The sequence below is a fragment of the Colias croceus genome, chromosome 3, assembly GCF_905220415.1.
Source record: "Colias croceus chromosome 3, ilColCroc2.1".
In the NCBI taxonomy this organism is placed as follows: Eukaryota; Metazoa; Arthropoda; class Insecta; order Lepidoptera; family Pieridae; genus Colias; species Colias croceus.
The window spans coordinates 12022229-12047427 of record NC_059539.1 but is presented as its reverse complement, the minus strand read 5'-3'; the positions used below and the strand labels follow the sequence as shown (position 1 = coordinate 12047427).

Genomic DNA, 25199 nt, shown 5'->3' with positions numbered 1-25199 from the left:
CCGATAAGCGCTTATAAGCGCTTATAAGTTTCAAGCTTTCTTTCTGAATACGCCCTTAGAGGATATAAGCTTCTTGGTCACAACTCATATGGCACGAGGTGAGCATATTATTACTTTAATGGAGCTATTTAAATCAGTATTATTTATTATGGCCCCAACTCCCATGTTTTGCTTACATATAACATAACTTATCCATCGGACAATTTTACTTATTCCATTATAGTATTATAAATATCAAAAATTACTGAAGTTGGTTATGGTTATCAGTTATCACCTATAAAATTAAAAATGTTGAATGACGTTTATCTGACATTTGAAAGATATTTTTCATGACAGACATATTGTCAAATTTCAAACGTCACAAACTGTCATCGAATTCATACGAGAAAGGCAGGTGTAATGTTTTCGCTCGATTAATTGCATTTTTCCACAATGGATCCCAATAATGCCGATGCAGATAGCGGAGATAAATGTAACATTAACGGTGACTGTTCCCCCTTCTTGGAGAAATTGCCAAGCGAGATAAACCATACCCGAAATATTGATGACATAGCTACGCCTTCCGAGTTAAACTTCGATCAAGGTATTGTAAACAATATTTGTCAGCATATGATCAATTTCCTTATAATATACATTACATTTCCTTTGGAACATTCGCGGCTCTGGAGAAATATCATAACGATGTTTTTTGGTTTGCGTAATAATATTTGAAAAGTGAAAGCTATGATTTCATCTAATTTACATATTTTCAGATTTTGAATTCGAGGACCCGTTCATAACAGAGAAGAGGAAAGAAATAGAGAAATGTCTCGATAATCCGGATGTTGTTAATGTGGATCAGTGGCAATGTTTTGCTAGAAGTAAAGGAGGCTTGATATGTGGTGAGTTATATTTTCACGTCTGTAATCTTGAGTGGTATAAACATTCTCATTTATTATATCAATTGATATTATCACACATACATGTTATAAAGTATGATTTAATACTATTAATTTTTATACTATTGTGCCTTGCATTAAAGTGTAATTTTCTTTGTTTAAGATGAATACAGAAGAAAGATATGGCCACTACTGGTTGGCGTGACTCAGGATGAAATGACAGAACCACCGTCATTGGACGAGCTCTCTACACATCCTGAATATAATCAGGTATATTATTTATCTTATTTTTTCTATAGTATCTCCTTTGCAAACATTTTTTTATTAAAAAATTAAATAAAATTTGGTTCACAATATTTTAAGATTAAATATAATTCTTTAAAAGTTTCAGTAACTAGTTACCCTTTTTTAATAACTCAGGCCCCGGAACCACAGACACAATAGAAAATCTATTGTGTCTGGGACCGATCGGGCCGTTTGGGGCTCAATGGGTTAGGAAATATTTTTGTGTTTTTACTGACTGCTTGATACAATTTATATAACATGACTATATTTTCCTTTACAGGTAGTACTAGATGTGAATAGGTCACTGAAAAGGTTTCCGCCGGGCATTCCCTATGAGCAGAGAGTGGCGCTGCAGGACCAGCTCACTGTGCTCATACTGCGAGTGATCATCAAATACCCACATTTGAAGTATTATCAGGTACTAGCTGTTCCCCGCGGTTTCACCCGCATTGCTCCACTCCTGTTGGTCTTAGCGTGATGATATATTCGTCGATAAATGGGCTATCTAACACCGAAAGCACACCCCGGACACTATACAAAATTATCATTTTGACAGTCACACTGTAGAGACTGCAAATGTGTGTGTTAACGCTTTATGGTTGGCACTGTGGTTGGCACATTTGTGACTAGCGTAAAAAAAAACTCGCGTTTTTCTGATGAAATACATCCGTAAACAGCACAATATCTAACCATTTTCTACGAAAAACGATAATCACAAATCCAAAATAATAAAATTACTTTAAGTCAATTTGATTAATGTTGTCAATCTTCGTTGCGTATCATCCTTGCAGAAAAATACGGACCATTTTTAGGCTGATTGTTAATTTTGCCGGGAGGCGGAGAGTGTCCGTTCTGTTGCGTTTAGCTACTATTATGTATTCTGTGCCGAAAGAATTTTTCAAATCAGACCATAGGTTCCCGAGATTAGCGCGTTCAAACAAACAAACAAACTCTTCAGCTTTATAATATTAGTATAGATTCAAGATCCTCATTTAAATAATGCAGCAAATGAAGTATAGGGGAATAGCTATATTGAAAAATGTATTTGTGTTAGGACATAAAAATGATTGCCATTTTGCTCAATCATACCATGATTTTAGAACAATTACCAGGTTTATTTATGTACATACATGAATTATATAAATATCATAATATGGAGTGTTAAATTAAATAAAAATAATAATTAAAACCTTCACTTTGTCCATTTTTGCGACAAGTCGAAATTTTAACCCCACTATCAGTTAACATGACTGAGCATTTTTATTTGTGGGATTATAGTTCCCAATTTAATGAAACAATTTGGATGTGGTTTATATTTGAAAATCTCTACATAAACTTCTTATTCACATTTGTACAAACACTTTGACCAAAAAATTACAACTTTTAGATGATTCATCATCATCATCATCATCAGCCCATATTATACGTTCCCACTGCTGGGACATGGGCCTCCTATGAGGGTATAAAAAATTTTTTTTAGATGATTATTATTAGGGATGCGCCGAATACCGAATACATATTCGGTATTCGGCATATTCGGCATCTTTTTCACTATTCGTATTCGGCCGAATTATTCGGTTTAGGTTCCGAATATATTCGGTATGAGTATTTCTACTTTCTTGGATATAGAACTAAATAAATAACTTCATATTATGAATGATTTATGTCATACTATACACAAGTCAAAGAAATCCTATGAAGAATGTTTGAACCTAAGGTATACAGGGTGTAATTGTTAAGTGTGCACAGGCGATTATTCCGTAACTATAACAGATATCAAATAACCTTAAACTGATATTGAAAGTACTATACCTAATGAGTAAAATGACAATATTTTTTTAAAAATAAAACGAGAAATATCCAAAAATGTTACATGAAACGCTCCCATACAATGTTCGAGACGACATCCTCGATTTGGAATACCATTGTATTCCACATCGAGCTCTATTTACAGTCTCTAAATGAACTTTCATTAAAATTTGCGAAATAATTATAGCACAAAATCAAATAACAAAGCAAAACCTTTCATATTAAATGTTTGAAATAGTCATATTTCATACTAAATGTATGGGAGCGTTTCATGTAACATTTTTGGATATTTCTCGTTTTATTTTTAAAAAGTTATTATTGTCATTTTACTCATTAGGTATAGTACTTTCAATATGAGTTAAAAGTTTTTTGATATCTGTAATAGTTATGGAATAATCGCCTGTGCACACTTAACGATTACACCCTGTATAAAATAAAACGATCATTACATTTCAAACCAACGTTTATTTTGTAAATTTACATCAACATAATTTAATCATGTTTATTATTAGAACTTACTCAGTATTTAATATTTATAATACTTTAAGTCCTGAAGTCAGAAGACAATGCTTTTAGTCCCAATAGAAAATGACATTACGTCCGCTCATATTGCAAACACTAACTTAAAGTAATAACATAAAATTTTTAAACAATTTAAAAATTTTAATATTTTGTGCGAAGTTTCAACACAACTGAGACGGCACGGAGTGCGCGGGCGATATACGCGGGTGGCGGGCGGTGAGGTAAGGCTCGCTCGCCACCGAGCCGGCAGCTACTTGCGACCCGTTAGAACCGGTTTACGCATCAAAACACGTCAAAACATTGAACCGAATAATTCGGCCGAATATTCGGTTCGGTAAGGTTCTAACCGAATAGTATTCGTTATTCGGTTATTCGGTGAAACCACTGTTCGGCGCATCTCTAATTTATTATCAATAAACTAAAATTATAAATATCAAGTTTACCTACTTATTGTGGATAATATAAAAAAAACCAATGTATCAAACTTATATCAAATTATATTTATAAACATTCTGTCCCACAATCAGAAATATGAATTGTCATAACAATGCTATTGTTCATGCGCTTTTTACGACTTCAAAATATAGGTTTATGTGCACTCACAGGGTGCACTAGTTTTTATCTAGATAAGGTTTTAATGGTAAAAATAATGCATGCGGTTTTTCATTGTGGTATTTTATGAATTAGATAGTAGAGAGGCATATACTTTTTAGATAGCAATGTTATTTTGTTTGTTATTTTATGAATTGTCATTTGACTTACATGCAAATAACTCAAGAAGTTATTTATGCAACAAATATGATAAATTTTATTCTATCTTTTAAATAATAGATAAATTGTACTATTTTCTTAAATTATAGAAAGTGTAAGCAAATAAAAATGGTTCATTCTTATCAAAAGTTTCAGAGAAAGAATCATTATTTACTTTAATAGGAATAATTTGTAACTCTCAAACTATTTTTTTCATATTATTATTTGAAAATTGCACAGTTTAAACATTTTTCTTAATCGCTAAGTTGAAACATCTCAGGGTTACCACGACGTAGCAATCACGTTGCTACTCGTCTGTGGGGACAAAGCGTCGTTCCCGTTACTATGTCGTCTGTCGTACGGCCCTAAGGCCCCGCTGGCCCCGTTCATGCAAGCTACCATGCAACCAACACAGCATTTACTGAACTACATGCTGCCTGTTGTGAGGAGAGCAGACGATCGGTTGGCTGAGTGTTTGGAGAAGTGAGTTGTTGCTTTTATTATTTGATAAACTGTTTCACTACTATCTCTCTTATGATTATTATTTTATTTTGATTTCTCGAAAGAAGTGATGTTTATTGATTATTGTGCCGGGATAGATTTTTGAGTTACACCAATTTTTCATGGTTATTTTCAAAAAATTGTTTGAGAAGTAATATATTGCTTTATAATTGGATTCATCAAAATTACCTAGCTTTCATTTTAGAAATTACCTGTTGCTTACGAAGATTAAATGTCCATTGTAATTGTAAATTTGCGGTCCATTGTGACTTGCACTTAAACTTGACGATTTGGCATCATTACAATGCATATTACATGACCAGATCGGGCGTGGGCACGATGTTCGCGCTGCCCTGGTACCTGACGTGGTTCGGGCACAGCCTGAACCGGTACAGCGACGTGGTGCGGCTGTACGACTACTTCCTGTGCGCCGCGCCGCTGTTCCCCGTGTACGTGACCGCCGCGCTCGTGCTGCACCGCGCGCCGCACGTGCTCGCCTGCGACGCCGACATGGCCATGATGCACTGCCTGCTCTCCCGGGTGAGTGCCGCTCTACCAGCTCTACCGTCTCTACCGGCCTCTCTACTAGCTCTACCGGCCTGTCTACTAGCTCTACCGGATATTTTACCAGCTCTACTAGCTCTAGCGGTCTCTACTAACTCTACCGGATATTTTACCAGCTCTACTAGCTCTACCGGCCTCTCTACTAGCTCTACCGGATATTTTACCAGCTCTACTAACTCTACCGGCCTCTCTACTAACTCTACCCTATATTTTACCAGCTCTACCGGCCTCTCTACTAACTCTACCGGATATTCTCTACTAACTCTATCTTATATTTTACCAGCTCTACTAGCTCTACCGGCCTCTCTACTAGCTCTACCGGATATTTTACCAGCTCTACTAACTCTACCGGCCTCTCTACTAACTCTACCCTATATTTTACCAGCTCTACCGGCCTGTCTACTAGCTCTACCGGCCTCTCTACTAACTCTACCGGATATTCTCTACTAACTCTATCTTATATTTTACCAGCTCTACTAGCTCTACCGGCCTCTCTACTAGCTCTACCGGATATTTTACCAGCTCTACTAGCTCTAGCGGTCTCTACTAACTCTACCGGATATTTTACCAGCTCTAATAGCTCTACCGGATATTTTACCAGTTCTACTAGCTCTACCGGCTGCTCTACTAACTCTACCGTCCCTACCGGCTGCTCTACTAGCTCTACTGGCCATTTTACCAGCTATACTAGCTCTACCGGCCGCTCTACTAACTCTACCGTCTCTACCGGCTGCTCTACCAGCCCTACCGGCCGCTCTATCAGTTCTACTAGCCATTTTACCAGCTCTACCGGCCGCTCTACCAGCCCTACCGGCCGCTCTATCAGTTCTACCAATCGCACTGGTTGCTCTTCTTCCGGGTAAGTGACTATCGACGCCCTGCTAAATTTCTCAGTGAATTTACTACTGCACAATTGACTATAGCAAATACCACTATAAGGAACTATGTCTGCTCTGTCGGGTTACTTACCTGTGACTTTAGTAAATGTGAGAAACTGTTCGTTATCTTTAAGAAACAATTTATAATGCTATAACATTTAATTTATATATTTTGCATAACTCCCAGCTACCCGATGACTTGCCGTTCGAAGACATCCTGGTGGTCGCCAAGAAGCTGTACGACGAGAACGATCCGACCGACCTCGAGGGGGAAGTCGCTGCGCTCGAGAGGCGAGAGTGAGTAGATTATAATTTCTTTTTCTTATATAATTTATTGTAATAAACTATAAAGTGTGGAAATTTTCGATGGGCCCTGGAGGGAAAGTACTTAATTACTGGAGATAGCAAATTTTGTTGAAAGGAAACATTCCTTTATTTTTAAAAAGAAATAGAACTGCATTCAAAGCTTTTCAAAAATTGATTTGCTTCAATCAAAATTGAAAAAAAAAAATGTTATTTCATTCTTAAAATTCTAAGTTGAGAGTTAGCAATGTAACTGATTGAACGCAACCCGCCTAATTAGCTGACATAAAATGGAAAGTTTCTTTACGCGTATGCCGCTTATACCTCAGTTTATTTATGTATTGTGTCTCTGTATTACTGAAGTGAAACTTCATAATAGGTGGATTGAGAATAAAATTTCAGGGTCGCGTCATGGTAACACCGTCACGTTATGCGACGATTTTGGTATCTTTGAATCTTTTCAGTTTCATTCCTGACCATTCCATTCCATTTTTTATTGAAGTGAAACTTCTTTATCGGGTTTGGAAAAAAATTTAGTGTAACATTTTTCCGTAACGTTCTTATCCCTACCACGCATGATTGACGTAATTCTGTAAAGTTGCATATAGTAAATTTGTTTTTGAAAAATAAGGTTGTAAAGAAGTTTCACTTCTTACGTGTGTACACTAGTACACGCACACATTTTTTATTGTTATTTATTCCTGTGCATAATTAACAATAAACATGTATACATAAATGCAATAATGGTTCGCAGAGAGGAGCAGCGCAAGTTGGACGAGGAGCGCATGCGCCGGCGGCGTGCTGCCCGCGTCCCCGCGCGCCCCTCCCCCCTCGCCCGCTACATCCCCGCAGCCCTCCGCCGAGCGGCCCCCAGACGCACCCTGCTCGCTCTAACCGCCGCTCTATTAGCCGTGTACGTGTATTACCGGCCGGAGTTGTGGAGGTAGCGCCACGCCTATCAGTTTGTCCTGTTCACTATGTAAACACTAAACGTACAGCGCGTCCCGTCTGGTTGGTTACCATGGTAACGCGGTTGCTATGGCAACGTAGGTTATTGAACTCCCGCTACATCCCCGCAGCCCTCCGCCGAGCCGCCCCCAGACGCACCCTACTCGCTCTAACAGCTGCTCTACTCGCCGTGTACGTGTATTACCGGCCGGAGTTGTGGAGGTAGAGCCACGCCTATCAGTTTGTTCTGTTCGCGGTGTAAGCGTACAGCGCGTCCCGTCTGGTTGCCATGGTGACCGGTATAAACAAATGGAACGTCTCGTGTCTGGTTGCCATGGTAACCGGTATAAACAAATGGAACGTCTCGCGTCTGGTTGCTATGGTAACGCAATTGTTCGAACTACCTACGGCGCTCTCGCGCCCTGATACGAATACAGTTTTGAGCACGTGTCCTGACTGTGCGGTTGCTATGGTAACGCATTTGCTCGAACTCCCCCCTCCACGCTCTCCATCTACAATGAAAAGCTCAGTTTATTTTGTTGCTATGGTAACGCTGTTGATATATTTACGTGGTGTGAACTCTAATGATGAACTTGAACGTTTTCTTTTTCTAAATGAATTGTTGTAATGATTTCTACTGATTTATAGACTAACCGTACCTATTATCTTAATATCATATTTATTGATTTTGATCTATTATCCCTTCCCAAAATTCTTGCTTCGTCTAAACCTGTGTTACAACTATTCACTTAATTTAGTTTCTTTATACCGTAATCTAAAAAAAATTTCAACGATAAAACCTCCTTAATAGAATGCTATTACCTTTTACCTTTTTCTACCCTATCCAACCTTTTTTTTTTATAGTGGGGAAATCTTCCAAAGATACCCACGGCCCCCGGGGAAGGAGCCGTGGGTTATGTCGGATTCTTACCGACTAAAACCCCACTGTGTTCCGTCGAGCCGCTTTAATGAGGGGGCCGCGGGTATTTGTTAGAATTCTTCCGCAACCTTCTTATCCAACCTACCTATTTCTATCATTCGATTCAACAAACAAACAGACGGGACAAGTATGATCATTCATATATACATTAGGCGCTTCATCATTGCCTATTATGGTGCTTAATCGTACGTGCTTGAACGGACAAACTGATTGAATTCGCATGCGAATGTTGATCTTATTGTGTTAGGATTAAGGTATGTTATTGCGTAAAGTTTTACCGTCTTATTGCAAAAACTTGGTTTAAACCTAAACTATAAAGTCTTTGTTTAACTTTAGTACAGAGGTTTAAACTTTTCATTATTTATTGTTTTTGTCTATGGTTTAATCGTTCCCGTCTTATTCCAAAACACGGATTACCTACAAACCGGGTGTAAAATGTATTAAAACCATGATCTAAGTGAAAGTCTTATTATAAAACATGTTTTAGCGTTAAACCATAGACAACAACTATAAATAAGGATTAGTTTAAACCTCTGTACTAAAGTTAAACCTTGACTTCATAGTCTGGGTTTAAACCAGGTTTAACTTTTTGTAATAAGACGGTTAGAGTTTAGAGTCGTCGAGAATAGTGTGACAATGCGTTAAATAGGAAAGTTTTGGAAGGAAATTATTTACATTTTGGTTAAATTTAAAGTTTTTTTTTTGTTTAAAGTGTTTTTGAATATAATTCATTTATAATGAACTAACTTAATTAATGAGTTAATAAAGGAAAAAAAAACTAATTTCTTGGAAAAAGAGAAAAATAAATAATGTAAGCGAGTTCGTATGATCCGCATTTTAAATTATGTTCTTTATTATAACGGTTAATGGATAAAAATTAATGATTTTGTTCAGTTATTTTGCTTTTTCAATAATATTATATTTATATAAATTATTACGTGAATGCAATGGTATTTACACACTTTCAAAATTATTATAATTCCAGCGAAGATGGCTTTTTAGATGCTAAGAAGACAAAAATGTTCTCAAAATTTTTATATATAAATGTTTTCACATTTGTAGAGAAAACTTAGTCATTATAAAAGCCTTAATATTATAACGGTCATATTAAAGCGCTTTTTCCTTACTTATGGTTGAATCTTGAAATAACCTCGATAAAGCCGGGTACTCACTAGCGGGCCGTATCCGTAACATGCGTGATACATAGTATTTCTAGTGTTTGATTTTACGCGAGTATTATACATTTAGAAATTAAAGATTTTTAACGAAATTTAAACGCGATTTATTCATTATATGTCTCCCCGTGACAACGTTCGCTGCAAAGTTTGCGAAACGTCGGGAAAATAATATTATAATGAATAAATAGCGTTTAAAATCCGTTGAAAATTAATTTCTGAATGCGTGATACAGTAACTAGGTTCTAGTGTGTACGCGTGTTACAGTTACGGCTCGCTAGTGAGTACCCGGCTTAAGAAAAACGTCAAAATCTAACAAGGAAAATTATCGTTTTGAATAAAATAACATGGGATATTTTTAAGAATTAGTGTATATTGGCTTTAGAGATATTTACTAAAATTTAAAATTGAATATAATCAAGGAAAATTAGGTTTTAGATGTGAATTGATGTGTTTCTCTATATAAATAATTTAATTATTTATTTTCAATTAAGGCAACGATTGTTTATGATTTTCAAAATGAATTCTGTATATTCAATGTAAAAAGAGTGCAAAATAAAAACGTCTCGTTTTCAAAAGTACATCAACCAAATATAAAAAAAAATATAATTTTCAGCTTCTTTTTGCAATTTTATAATTAAAATTATGATATGAAATTAAAAACGAGAGGAATTAGGACGAAAACGAGAATCGTTCGTTTTTATTTTGCAAGTTGGAAAATATTCAGCATTTATAAATAATTGGTGAAGTTCGTAGAATGTTTGTATGGTTCACAAAAAATGAAGAAATTTGTAGCTAAAGATATATGGTAGTCTTATAAAATTGTGTTAAGTCATATTGGGCATGTAATTGTATTGATTTTTACAAAATATCTATATAAAATAATAGCTGTTGAGCTGTTTGCATGTTAATTTGTGAATACTTAAAAATGTATTAACTATTAAAAATCCTAAACAAAAATGCACTGTTATGTAGTTCCTTAAGCGGTTGGTTAAGGGTAGTTAATATAGATTTACCGATTGTATATTTTCCGAATCGTTTTTTCTTATGTACGGTTAGTTTTTGGTATTATTTATGTCAAAATTTACTTGTACATAAGAAAAACGAATCGTAAAATATGGAATCGGTGATATTTGTTATACTCACGCGTTGGTAATGTCTAAGGCTGGTTGCAGAGCTTGACCGACCGTCAGTGCGTACCGTCGGTCCTGACGATACGCATCAACAATGTGTATGACTATGACACTAATGCGCATGACAATACGCGTGCGTATGGTCGGTCTAGCTATGAACGGTTTTATGAATTTCCATACATATGACAAGCGCGACTGACGTACGCACTGATGGTCGGTCAAGCTCTGTAACCAGCCTTAATAGTATTGTATTCGAATATTTGGTATTATATAACCAAAAAATAATTTCTCTTGTAATTCATTTAATGGTATTATAAGCACTATTCTGTCAATTTAATGTCAAATGATTTAAAGAAAGAGACAACATTGTTTTACAAATAAAAGTCAGGTTTGAAAGCACATGTATATTAATTTAAAATGTGATATTATTTTGTTACTTAGATGTAAGTCGTATGTCGTTAGTTGCGTTTAGATTCATTTGATTCTCATTTCACGGAAATTTTGTTGTAAATATTCTTATCTGTATTTTGTATTGGTGTTAAGTTGAATACAGTAGTATATTATGCAATGGAGATTTTCATTTTGTTACACCCAGCACCCTCAACTTTTGGAAAATTTATCCGCGTGGCTGTACTACTGTTGGTATTAGCGTAATGATATATAGCCTATAGCCTTAGGCTTACTCGATAAATGGGCTATCTAACACCGAAAGAATTTCGTGACAAATCAGACCAGTAGTTCCTGAGATTAGCGCGTTTAAACAAACAAACTTTTCAGATTTATAATATTAGTAGGTATAGATAAGATCTTATCATGTGAGAAAAAGAGTGGATAAAAATTGAGCTTCCTGATAACTTTCTTGCATTTGGTTTATTTTTATTCATTATAGTCGGAATCTCGGTACCAAATTTCATAGATATCCGATTAGGTGTATTTGCATGAAAAAATAATTAACAACCAATGTAAAAAAGGGTTTGAATGGGCGCGCAGAGTTCGATGCGTTTTGCATTTAAACTATCCGTAGACTTGCATTAAAATAAGTATAGTGACTTCTAAAATGAGAATAAGACACTTTCACTAACATTGAACATCGCGCAAATCTGCGTATCACTACAGATTACTTAAAATTTACTTTTAAGCTGGTAAATTTTGAGGATGGGAATAGGAGCATAATGAATAAAACAATTCAATAATTATTTATCTTTACTTTTATTTCATAAAGTATTTGGCTTTCACGTTCTTATCAATCCTAACTACAGATGCTAAATAATTTTGTGATTAATATAACCAAAATATTAATTCGTGTCAGACTGTATCCACTACCCGTTTTTCAAATAAAAATATAATATTTTTTCAAATTATACGTAGGTACGTATATTATACGTAAGTCCAAAGATGAATCTCTACTAACTACTTCACACTAAATATGCAAGTCAAAGTTAGCACAATTTTAAGAGTTCATATTTTAGTAAATTAAACCAAATGGAAGCTTTACACAAAACAAAATAAGATAAAAATAACTCCTTTCATAAATAAAATTTATATATACGCTAATAATGAGTAAGTTTACAAATCATATATATTTAGAAATTAATCATATATATTATGTTATAGTCAAACCTCAGGTCTGGCATAATGACTGTCAAAGCCCAAATAAATGTAATATTTGGGCCTTTTACTAAACAATTTTCGTTGATCGTTGTCTAGCTGAGGCGATGCCTATGCTTACGCCCGAGATTGCTGCTGACTTCAGTCAAAGGGTGAAATTCAAATGTATTTCGAGGATTGCCCGATCGCTTTTGCCAAACCTAAGATAAACCAGTCCTTCCGCGTAGAGATTGTGTTTCGGGATTTGACTATAGCAGATACACAATAACCTGAATACAGATAAATATAAAATACTATTCGTAAATAGATAGTGTCATTTAAATGAGCATTTAGATTGCTATCACAGCAAAGTTCACTAATGATATTAAATTCAAAAGAAATGAGTAGTTCTGTTAGCACATAAAGAGATCAACTTAAACATTGTTTTAACAAATAACATAACAATTAAATTATGGTAACACTTTAAATTAAAAAAATGGCTAAATAAACGTTCTGTAGATTATTTTAATAAACTGGCAGATAAAAAAATATTAAAAATCAGAGAGCAAACTTAAGAGAGCTTATACGGAAAAACACATTCTATACATAAACAAATAAAATGAGTACTGAGATATTCGCTTAATAAATAACACCAACTTCATTTGGTATGAGCTATTATTAAAAATTACTGTTATTCACAAAAATCATGAATTAAATCACAAGAAAACAATGCACAGCAAACTTGGTTAAAAACAAATAAATTTTAGCTAATTTTTACACTTATACGCGCGCTTTGCGTTACGTATTTTATTTTTCTAATGGACACTATAATCTTCAAATACACGTTACTGTACATTAATCAGATTTTCACAGTAATCTTTATACTTATAATAATAGTTTTCCACACAGAATATCGGTTTCAGTGACCAAGCTCGATAAATATTAGCCAAATGCACAGGAAATTCAAAATATGAGGAAGACAACACTTTTTCCATCCGTAAAAATGTTAGATCTTACAAGTTTCAGTAGCACCCTAGTTATCGGTAGAGTTATAAGTTACGTATAATACTGCCTGATTACTCCATTTCAGTTAATTCCAAAAAGCTGCGATGGTAGAAGCTCAAGTGAGGTAGTAAACTACCACACTCGAAACTGCGCATTTGACCAATCTTTTGGCTTGGATTGGTCACCATCCCAAAACTCTTTGAAAACCTATCACCTCTCAAGAGCACCACATTCATAATTTTCACTATAAGTCATCAGTTCCCGTCATTCCCCAGCACAGTCGTCACGTATTCTATTACGCGAGGATCGTGGAGTATCTTTAAATGTTCTGCCTTTAACAAAGGCAGGGTTTTGACGGGTTTCCCATTGAGATTCGTATTAAGTGGCAGGGTATTGACAGATTTGCCAATGAGATTATTTTTAGGGGTGCGTCGTTTGGCCCAGTGAGTGCAAGCGGCGAGAGAACGTAAGTTGACTGTACCGTCTCCGTCCCCTGTGAGTAAAGTGGGGTATCCATCTAGCCAGGTTCCTGGCTTGTATACTAGCCTGGAAATAATGGTTACTTTTAATATTCAATTATAATATACTGGTAAGTAGATTCAAATATTATTCAATATTTTGATCAATATGCTAAAATTTATGTACTCTGGTCTGTATCATCGGAGAAAATTTGTAAAAAAAAATAAGCGACTAATTTTAGAAACAAATTTTGACAACATTAATTTAGGTCTACCAAATTAGCCGCGGCCCTATCATAAGCGGCTCGACGGAAAGCAGTGGGGTTTTAGTCGGTAAGAATCCGACATAACCCACGGCTCCTTCCCCGGGGGCCGTGGGTATCTTTGGAAGATTTCCCCACTTAAAAAAAAGGTCTTCCAAATTAAAATATGTAACATGTAGCTTAATTTCTTATCATTATTTTGCATCACAACCTCACTTATACATTTTCACGTCATTAGTCTACGAGCTTCAAATGATATTGCCCATATTTCGAAACACTTACCGTTCAACAGTGGAGATGTTATACCCATAAACACAGTGCAGTTCAACACCAGGCGCTGAGAAGTCCCGCGACAAATGCTCCGTGTCCTTGCGCATCTCCCACGCGTTCGGCACGTCCATGTCCCTGGACGTAAGGACCATTTGTTATCAGATCATCGGATAGCTCAGATTTTATCCAGCATTTAATCATATTATGTTAGGCATTTATTTATTGAACTTTCAAGCCCTTATAATCAAAATAAGACTTTTAGACTAGGCTTCGTTTAGAAATGGTTTGGATCGTCATATTTCAGAGAAAATCGGAAGGCGAACAGAACAAAACTGGCAACCTTATCCAGAGTACGTATGAATTCATTTCGGAAAGATCCTAACATCGACTGTGTCGGGGTAGAAGAGCTGAATATACGTACAAAATTGAAATAAAACAACACAAAACACTTCTAAATGAAGTACACTGTAGTCTGTACAGTTGAGTCGAACATCCTAAAGCAAATATCATGGTAAGTATGGGAAGGAAATAAGGTTAGATTATCGTAATTACTCACATGAAAAGCCTCTGCAGGTCATTAATAGTATAATTAAACTTGTCGGTCTGCACCAGCACTTCCCCTGGCTTCCAGAAGTTGGGGGAAGGCAGAAGCCACGCGAGCGAGGGACATGTGATCTGTTCTGTGCGCATCGTGCTTTCGCGCAGTATTAGAGAACCGAGGTCGTCGCCTGGATGGACATTTGTTTAATGTGTATAATGTATGGTAGTGTTTCTAAGGTAAAAAAGAGCGTGTGTGTCGACCGCAGGTGTCAAAAGTGAAACTTCTTCAGGCGCGTTGAGAGTAAAATTTCAAGGTCGCGTCCGCGTCGTGGCAATACCGTCACGTCATGGAGTAAGGCGATGATTTGCCTTATCTTTGAATCTTGCCAAAGAAGTTTCACTTCTGTGTGCTCGGCACACACGTTCATTTTTTATTATAAAATCAATAACTATGTACTTAAAATGCATGAGTAACATTATTTAATTTACGGCACATACTGTAATACAATGCTATAGTATCTATTGCAAATATAGTACGTATTTATAAAATTCACTACCCATCCACTTATCTTTATTAGGTTAGCCTATAGGTATACAAAAATCTGTAGTTTAATCACCTATGTATGCGCATACGGCATACGCAATCATAACATGATACAGCAAAGTCATTGTTTACAAACACTCAGACACATTGGTTTTCCTTTTCAATGGATCAACGATTAGTCCATTGAGAAGGAAAATGTAGGGCATATGCATGACGAAGCAATACTAGGTAGTTACATAGAAAATATTCCGTGCAAATTATAGAGACGTAATTAAGTATATATGGGTATGTGTTATTTTGCAGTTTTGTCTAGGTAAATTTAACATTATAAGAGTCTAGCACAAAATTCTAGATAAAATATTTTTGCATGGTAGTCAGGAAAAAACTTGTGCGGAACAAAATATTTGTCAAATTTTTTCCTGAATATGAATCTAGTAAAATTTGAATTTAGCATCTCCGTATTAGATATTTTTTTATGGGTGAGATAATTGCAAAGCGGCGCCGGTAATTATAAAAATATTAAGAAGCGCAAGGGCGGGTCATTTTAATAACACATATTATTATTAATTTATTAGTAACAATGTAATCGCTACTAATTGAGTCCATCTTCCTACGTCAATTTATAAGGTCAGGGTCGTGTTTTATCAAAACGCGTACCGCGAAAGCGCGAATTAGATAGGCGTAAAATACATAGTAAACAAACATACGCTTTATTAATCGCAAAACATTAATACTAAATTTACTAACAAATATTTTTCAGTGAAAAATAAAACTGTTATGATATAAACATAAGCATATAAAGAAACCTTTCGACTCATAGTTTCATTGCGTAATTGCCACCTTAGTAACAAAACACGCAGTCTAAGTTACGTATTCTTAAGACTCGACCTGTTTTTTTTTGGCTCACATAACATAATGTTTAGTTTATAGTTAGCCATAATTTTATTGAATTTTATTTTAGAATTATAAATACCAGCGTTCCTCGAAAGCCTAAATTTTAGTTAATTATTTTCCCTTGTAAAGGACATATTGACCCAACTGTGGACCTTACATAAATGTGTTAGACAAATCTATATATGTAATTGTAAAACCTACTAAACTACCATTAAACAACAAAGTAATTGATCAGACAACACTTTTCCTCGTTTATACAATGTAATTGTAAATGATTCATTATCAAAAAGCACTAAAAACAAAGCATTTGAATATTACAATTGAACATATTTAACATTTGTTAAGATTTAATTTCATATATTAACTATTCCTTATTTTTATTAACAGAATATTTAATGCTGCAAACTGGACATGGATCTCCAAATCGCAGGCCATAATAGAATGTCTCCATTACTTACCAATAGCAAATACTTTTAACGCCTTCATAGCGCCTCCCCAGGGTGTGGACAGTGATAGCATTCTTCGAATATACAGATCCTTCCAGGCCTGCGTCTGTAATCGTAAGAAGTGCAGTGCCATCGCTCCTCCCATACTATGAGTTAGTAGCGTCACAGATGACTTGTTGTTCATGGTGTATGTCTCTTCAACCAGCGTTTTTAACTTGACGAAAAATTCTACATTTTCATCTAAAATGAAGAACATTGTCATTTTAAAGACTGTAAAGTTTGAAGATTGAGCTATGAACTCAAAATTTGTTCTTAATTAAATATTTATATTTTTCAACAGGTTATGCTCTGGTGAGCGCTGCCATTGTTTACTGAATATTATTTTAAAATATTCAGTTGTGCATACAAAAGTGTTGAGTTCAACATACTTTTATTTCTTATAAAACAATTTTTGTAAAAGAAATAAATAAATTGTCTAACTATGAAAACATCAGAAGAATAAACTTAAATTTTTGTGTAGTAAATTAATAAATACAATATCAAGACCCTCAGACTCGTAATGTTTTAGAATTTGTTTATTTGCAATTGAAAAAGACGAAAACATGAAAAAAAAGTCAACTTACTTGGTGCTTTTCTGAAATCATATGGAGCTCCTCTCAATGACACATTTCTCACATAACCAATTTTCACAAGAGCATCACCTATAGTATTAAAATATGCACCCGGTGATTCATGTGAGGGGTCCAACCACTCTACGGGTTCAGGGTTACCCCACCCCGGCACCCTTATATCAACCCCCGGAGGATTATTTGTTGTTCTCGTCACATTATCATAATCTAATCGTAAATTGTCCACCCAGCAATCAATCACAAACGGCACTAAAAGTTCCAAGTTCAACCAAATATTAAAATAATCATTGGATGTCTTCGCACACATGTAATGCACGACATTTGTTTTGTTCAATTTAGCCTCCAATTGACTGCCTCCATCGCCAGGTACTGTAAAAAATATTAAAATAAGACATCATATAAATGTGTGATGACAAAGGCTAAAAATAAACTTAAGTAAACAATGTCGAGAATATCAGTTAAAACACATTCTAGACTATACAAGAAATTGCATGCTTGGGAGATAATGAAATAAACTTACTTAAAATAACCGGCGATAAACCAAAAGATTTCTGCGTCAATAAGCAAAACACTGTAACTATGAAATAAAACAAATATGAACACCGCATATTTCTTTTTAATTTAAATATTATGGGTTGAATGTACTCATCGAGTAAACAGTAAACTTGAATTATAATTTCCTCGTATAGTTTACGCAATTTATATGACGCTTTGTGATCGGCGAGACGAAGTCCGAGGATTCACAATAACTTGTGACGCTATATCGTCCGATAGTTGACACCGAGGGGGTAATACAATTGATAACACAGACGAATCAGACAATCAGCTGTGATATTTGTTTACAACAACAAACGACTTGTTTGCTTTATTTAGTACATAATTGAAGCCGCTTACGAAAACAGAGACGAAAACGAAATCAAATTACGTTCAACATGACATATCAACTAAGCGAATATTCCAATTTGCGCGCGTGTTTGTGTTAAATAAATTTATAAATAGAATATTTTAATATTCCATTAAATATGACACAAAAATAAACTGAAACTAAATGAAAAGAACATTGCATATTTTTTGTTTAGATAGTTTAATAAATAACTAAAAATTGTTTCATAAAGTTAGAAATAAAATAATTAAATTGCTTGCTAAGGAACGCATATTGACATATATATTAACGTTTAAAAACTGGGAATCTTAATTTATTTTAAAATTACGTCTGTAATAGAATATGCCATTTGAGGCAATGGTCTGCAAAAATTGCAATAACCTAACAAATATATTTGTAAATAAAGCAACTTGATTAATCGATAAAATGTTTTTTTAACATATCGTCATATCGAAATACTTCAAAGAATGTGACATTACTGAACGAATCTTGGCATGAGTTGGAAACCGCGCAGTCGCAAAATATTTAAAAAAGACAATGAAGAAAAACAATATGCAAGTGCAGGAATAGCTTTTAGGAATTTTATTATAGGTTTTTTGTATAATTTTTCTTAGGTTTAAGGAAGGAAAAAAGATTTAAAATGTTGTGGAAACATTTTAAAAAGGGATCAAAAAGAAGCGTTAATCGCTTTTGGTTTAATAATTGAAATGTTTCAGCAGGTACGAATGCACTGAAAAATCAATATTTTTTTAAATCATAGCAATTGATGCATTACGCTGCATCTTTGTTTGCAGGGTCGCGTTATAATTGTTTGGTTATCTTGGCTTATCGGAGGAATTTGCGGTGTTATTATTTTGTTAATTATTATATGTTACTGCTGCCTAATGCCGCGACATCAGAAATCGTTTGGTATGTTAAATAGTCCAATAATGACATGAGATGAGATGGAAAGCTTTAATACAACATGAATTTTATTGATTTTTAGATGAACAATATTTAAAAGAGAACTACACAATAAAAGAGGGACATAGCTACACATGTCAAGATAGTTACAGAATTAAACACACAGAGGTATGTACTTATTATTTATTTATTCTCTATACTTATAAAAAAATTCATTTCTATTTTCATCAAATTGTATGTAAACATGTACCTAATTTAAATTAAAAATGTTTACATATGGCTCCCTATACTGAATTATTATTACGGATGTTGACAACATTATGTGCATTATACATCATTTCAAGAAATAAATTCATGAACAGGTGCAAGTACAACGGCACACCAGGCCAGCGAGTTACGCAGGGGACGCAGAATGTAGGCACCAGCGGGAGGCTCGACCGCAGGCACACTGCTATGTGAATAGAGTACCGGATACTCCCCGAGATGCTGCGCAATATGCTTCCAGTGGGAGTGAGTATATTTATGTGTTTAATTATTTATTCATTTTTATTAGTATAGCTATTTATTAACACTTTATTGTGTATTCAAAAACTGGTCAATAAAAGAAATTTGAAACTTAAACCAGTACAGAGGGTGGCTTTATTAACAAGCGATCTCAAAACAAGCTATTGTGTATAGTAAAAAGGAGTTTTTAGGGGTATGATGAAATGTCTAATCACAATTTTTTATTAATGCTGCTAAAGTTATGCTAATGAATGCTATAAAACTAAAATTAAAAATAACATAATTCAAGATATTTTATGGCAAAACTTAAAATATATTTGGTAATTCTATTTTTTATGTAAATGCCATAAGGCACAATTGTTATTATAAAATTATTACTTATTTATCTTTAGATAGGAAACTTAGCTTTTAACTATTTTTAGTGCTAGACGAAATAGAGGGTGCGGCAAGTATAGACGCCTTGAAGACTCGCTCACTGCCCGCCTTCCTCAGACCCAAGCAGAGACCACTCTCTACTGAAGATGATTTGCACCAGTTGTATGCTAAGGTATGGAGAAATATTTATATTATTTTTTAAAATATATGACTATAATTTATTAACCGACTTCAAAAAAAGGAGGAGGTTATCAATTCGGCCGGTATGTTTTTTTTATGTATGTACACCGATTACTCCGAGGTTTCTGAACCGATTTACGTGATTCTTTTTTTGTTTGATGCGGGATGGTGTCGAATTGGTCCCATAAAAATTTTATTCGGATAGGCCCAGTAGATTTTATTTTATGAGCATTTTTGTCTGTATTTGTAAATGTTGCAAGTGCAAGTTTGAAGTCGGTTGTTTTTAACGCAGTTATCACTTGTACTTTGTATGCTTCTTGATGGAACTGCATTCTATAGCTTAGATTTTTTAAAGAAACGTAATTACTTGTGAATTGTGTTTCTTTAAAAAATCTTAACTATTAATACATTACTGTTATGTTGTTTTAATCTTCACCGGTGACATTTAAATAAAAATGAATGTATGTCTGTGTGTCCTTTATATTTAAACGATTATCCGGCTCGAAGGATCATTTCTAATTTTGAATATTTTATGATTTTATTTTGAATCGTAAACTATGTATTTGAACATGTGATTATCTTCAGCAAAGTATTGAAAATGAGGCCAAAATATTTCTAAGTTGAGACATCATACAATACATTTTATAGTAGTAGCTAGTAAAAATAAATTTTTAAACTTAACTATTTATGAATACATTATACCTACAACCTCGCACACATTAATGATAAATGATAATATAAAAATGCGGATGTGGACTGATCGTTCGATCACGCCATCGACCCGAAATCGGTATCTAGGTACTTAATCGTCTTGCAACGTGCGGTCATTGTTCCAGACAACAAAATTTATATTGTTAATTAGATTATTCATAATTTGTATCAAATATTAAGTTCTGTGTGCTCGTATTAAAGGTAATTGTTTCTCTAATCGATTTGGGCCGATTCTGGGTAGACGGACTGATGGACTTTTTTGGACACATATTTCATATATATTTATTCATATTATAATGATTGAAATAAATTATTCCTTCCTTATCCGGCTCGAAGGACCTTTTCTACTAGAAAATCCATACTAATATTATAAATGCGAAAGTAACTCTGTCTGTCTGTCTGTTACTCAATCACGCCTAAACTACTGAACCAATTTGCATGAAATTTGGTATGGAGATATTTTGATACCCGAGAAAGGACATAGGCTACCTTTTATTGCGAAATATGTACCATGGGCGAAGCCGGGGCGGACCTCTAGTATTTTATAAATGTTAATGTTATTAATCACTAGCGGTCCGCCCCGGCTTCGCCCGTGGTACATATTTACGTTTTCTCTACATAAAAACCATCCTCGTACTTCAAGGAATATAATAAAAAAAGAATTATCGAAATCGGTTCAGCCGTTCTCGAGTTATGCGCTTACCAACACATTTTGCGATTCATTTTTATATAGATTTCCTTATTTGTAAGTCCAATTCTATAATTTCTAATCATTAATATTGTTAATATATATTGATCACAGGTGAATCTGAGCAAAAAGTACAAGAACCGAATGCGCAGCGAGCACGCGGCGATCATAGCGCTCAGCAAGTCGCACAGTCAGTTCCTCGACGCAGACGCCGTTATTGTGTACGATCAGAGGACTGCGCTCTAATCTTATCCCAAAGCTATCCCACTTTAGTATGGGATTGGCATGGCGGGTCCAAATGTTTCGACAGTAGAAAAGAAATTATCAAATAAATTTTGACTAGAATTTGTATCCCATCCCTTCAATCGAACATATTTTAGAATCTTCCATCTTGTAGAAATTAAAGACTTTTTAACGAATTTTATAAGCGTGATTTATTCATTATATTATTAACCCGAAATTTCGCACACGTTACATCGAGCGTGGACAAGAAGGTCTATCCTTAGAGACTAGTGAATAAATTGCGTTTTAAATCCGTTAAAAAGTCTTTAATTCCATTTTTTTATTTTAAACAGAAACATAGTACATAGATACAGTAGTTATTTATATTACATCTTTATCCCTGAAATACATACCTAGGTATCTTCTATATTTCACTACAGTCTATTAGTTTCTACATCAATCAATAGAATATCTATTGACATTTATAGCTCATGACTTCATTAACTATTTCACGTTAAAAAAAATAAACAACAATGAAAATACCATGTAATTTTTCAAATATAGCCCTCTTGTAAGTCCCTTATCGCTCTTTACATATCATAACAGTATTAAAATTAAGATACTCAGTACTCAATAAGGTTTAGTGAAACATACTGCTTCTAAAGACCTAACCCTAACCCTATGCCATTTTACTTTTATGTTTTTCTAGAAATATCTATGGAAAATTGAAAATTGCTACAAGATTGTGTTATACCGTGTCTAATGTTGATCGTACAGACATTTTAAAATTTTAATTTTCCTAAGTTCCAAAGAAAAAAGTTTACACAAAATGTCTACGGTATAAATTATCAATTCATTTTGCTTTAGATGTATCAGTTATGTTTGAGACTTTGGAAAATATTAAATGTGATTAAAATTCGTGTGATACATGTATCAAGTTGTTGCCTAATGTCGCGCGTTATACTCTGTGGTGTTCTCACGAAATTTTATCCGTTGAATTTAAATTTTCTCTACTTGTCAAAAATTTTACCGAAGTTTTCAAAAAAATCCTACTTAGTTAAATATGCCAAGACATATTTTTTAAATTATTAAATCAGTCAAATATCACCTTTTTGTGTCATTATAATTGGAATTTATAAAACACTAGCTTTCCCGTTCCCGTGGGATTTCCGGGATGAAACCTATCCTATGTGTTAGTCCAAGTTACCCTCTATATATGTGCTAAATTTCATTGTAATCGGTTCAGTAGTATTTGCGTGAAAGAGTAACAAACACACACACACGTCCTCACAAACTTTCGCATTTATAATATTAGTAGGTTTTTATCCTATTTATTAATAAATAAAATCTTCATGAGAACACTACAGAAGAAATGTATAAGGTTATTGATTGAATAATGTATAAACTTGTTGTTAGCTATATGTAGCATTTGTACGCAAATTTTATAACACGAAACGAATTTTGAATGTAGTTGTCTATTTACGTGTTTTGGGATAATTGAGGGTAGGAAATATAAATGCAATTATTTATTTGAGGTATCATGCATATGGCCTTTATCTTATAGGTATATAAGAAATCCTTCATTTTCAAATTGAGACTGACAATGGCAGATTCACACAGTAAATAAATGAATCTATTAGTTCGTAATTATCCCATTGCAATATAAATTCAAATTATTTAATACCACACACATGTAAGTATCGTTGATATTTCAAGAGAGAAATAAACTTATAAAACATTACCAAATTCCTATATCTAACTAGGTAACATCTTTAATATTTGAGAAAAAAATTGGTTGTCTGTAAAGTCGGTTTACTGACGATAATTGAACGTGACAACGTCCGATTGTGCTTCTTTGTTTGACTTCAAGCCTTTACATGGAACGCCTCAGATGAGTCAGAGCGAGGTAACGCCGCATGAGTCATGTTTTTTCGTGCGTGCAGCCGGCTTTATCGAATTATAAGACGTTTTCACGTCAAAAAAAACAGAACAAATATTTCAGGAATATTGGTACAAAAGTCTAACTTAATTGAATATTTAAGAAAATCGATTTGTGGTATTAAGTAATTTGAATTCAGCTTAGGCTTAATGTTATGGCTCGTAAAATATTTTGAAAAAGAAAAATGTATTCTCAAAGTAGGTACCTACTTAGTACCAAAGTATAATAATTTTATTTATTTAGTTAATTACAGATAAATTATGTATTTATTAAAAGCTTTTATATATATTGTTTTAGTTAGCAAAATTATGGCCAATATGTTACAATCATTCATTTATTTTGGATGTTATTGAGAGTTTTAATAGTTCAAATAAATCCTTAATTTAAAGTTAAGTTTGTTTAAATTTTATTTGGAAATTATATTTTGTGTATTAAAATTATTATTAGAGTTTATAATAGTTACTAGCGAATAGTATTTAGTTTAAGGGTTTAAGGTTTAAGTTAAAGGGCTCAACTATATCTTAGCGTTTTGAATTGTTTACACGCCATTTTGTAGGCTTGAGGTTGTATATTTTGTACGCATTGTCATTATCTTCCGAAGTATTATGTATGTGATAGGTATTCAGCTGTTTATGGATTACATGTTTGAAACGCATTTATTTGTTTTATTTCTAACCTTAAAATTAGGTTTAAAGTGTTATTCTTCCTATAAGGGGGCTTTGGGGCGTAGACATTATACACAATATTTTGTGTTTATAATCCCAAGCGTGTATGAAGAATTATTTTGACTATAATTTCAATAAGTACCTCAGCACACGAGCTAAGAAAAAATTACGTGTAAAGCCGTCTATTCACGTACCTGCCGGAGGGGCAATAGTGGAACAATCTCGTTTGTACGCCGCGGCCGCGGCGGTTGGAACAATTTCAGTTGTTCTTCTAAATTGTCCCTGCGGCAGGTACCTACGTGAGTAGCCGGTTTAAGCCTTTAAACAGACAGTATAGTTTAATTTCGAAAAACATCTTTACCAATAATGAAATGGGAGTGTCTGTTTTTAATATTAAAATAACCGATTTTTACTAATTGCATAATAATATATAGTAGTATGATTATGTATATACTGTACCTAAGTAATACCAAAATAGTACTTACTTTTTACAATTTTTGTCCGTGTGTCTGTTTGTTTCGGCTAATCTCAGGAACTGCTGAACCGATTTTTCGGGATCTTCACTAGGTAACATATAGGTGTTGTTTTATGGAACATTATGATTAAAAGAAGAAACTCATTCACGCTCGCGGGTGAAACCGCGGGGCGCAGCTAGAGTCCTTAATAAAATAAACTTGTTGGCTATGGTTTGGTGGCCCTACTATGTACTGTTATGCAGTCGTAAAATTTTTTATTATTTATTTTACCTTATTCATGATGACTTCAATATTAGGCTATCTGTGGTTTCTAAGTAGGTAAGCAATACCT

General features: G+C 34.2%; 4 protein-coding genes across 9 annotated transcripts in view; 3 read left to right on the top strand and 1 right to left on the bottom strand.

Moving 5' to 3' along the window:
• LOC123706345 (long-chain-fatty-acid--CoA ligase 4) overlaps positions 1 to 25199 on the top strand; it is a 562712-nt gene that overhangs the window by 33311 nt on the left and 504202 nt on the right. The window lies entirely within an intron of this gene.
• LOC123706354 (TBC1 domain family member 20) lies at positions 309 to 8277 on the top strand. The gene is made up of 8 exons (XM_045655596.1): positions 309 to 583; positions 753 to 881; positions 1042 to 1148; positions 1444 to 1581; positions 4525 to 4727; positions 5069 to 5285; positions 6375 to 6484; positions 7245 to 8277. Exons 1-8 carry the CDS (start codon positions 433 to 435, stop codon positions 7435 to 7437), a joined length of 1248 nt encoding a protein of 415 aa, XP_045511552.1. The 5' UTR covers positions 309 to 432; the 3' UTR covers positions 7438 to 8277.
• Positions 13004 to 18216, bottom strand: LOC123706353 (phospholipase A2 group XV-like). Its single transcript, XM_045655595.1, has 6 exons — positions 17843 to 18216; positions 17317 to 17691; positions 16706 to 16933; positions 14826 to 14997; positions 14282 to 14404; positions 13004 to 13824 (listed from the first exon to the last, which is right to left on the bottom strand). Exons 1-6 carry the CDS (start codon positions 17928 to 17930, stop codon positions 13533 to 13535), a joined length of 1278 nt encoding a protein of 425 aa, XP_045511551.1. The 5' UTR covers positions 17931 to 18216; the 3' UTR covers positions 13004 to 13532.
• On the top strand, positions 18722 to 22998 carry LOC123706363. Its single transcript, XM_045655609.1, has 6 exons — positions 18722 to 18924; positions 19000 to 19114; positions 19191 to 19276; positions 19471 to 19618; positions 20035 to 20159; positions 21681 to 22998. Exons 1-6 carry the CDS (start codon positions 18913 to 18915, stop codon positions 21810 to 21812), a joined length of 618 nt encoding a protein of 205 aa, XP_045511565.1. The 5' UTR covers positions 18722 to 18912; the 3' UTR covers positions 21813 to 22998.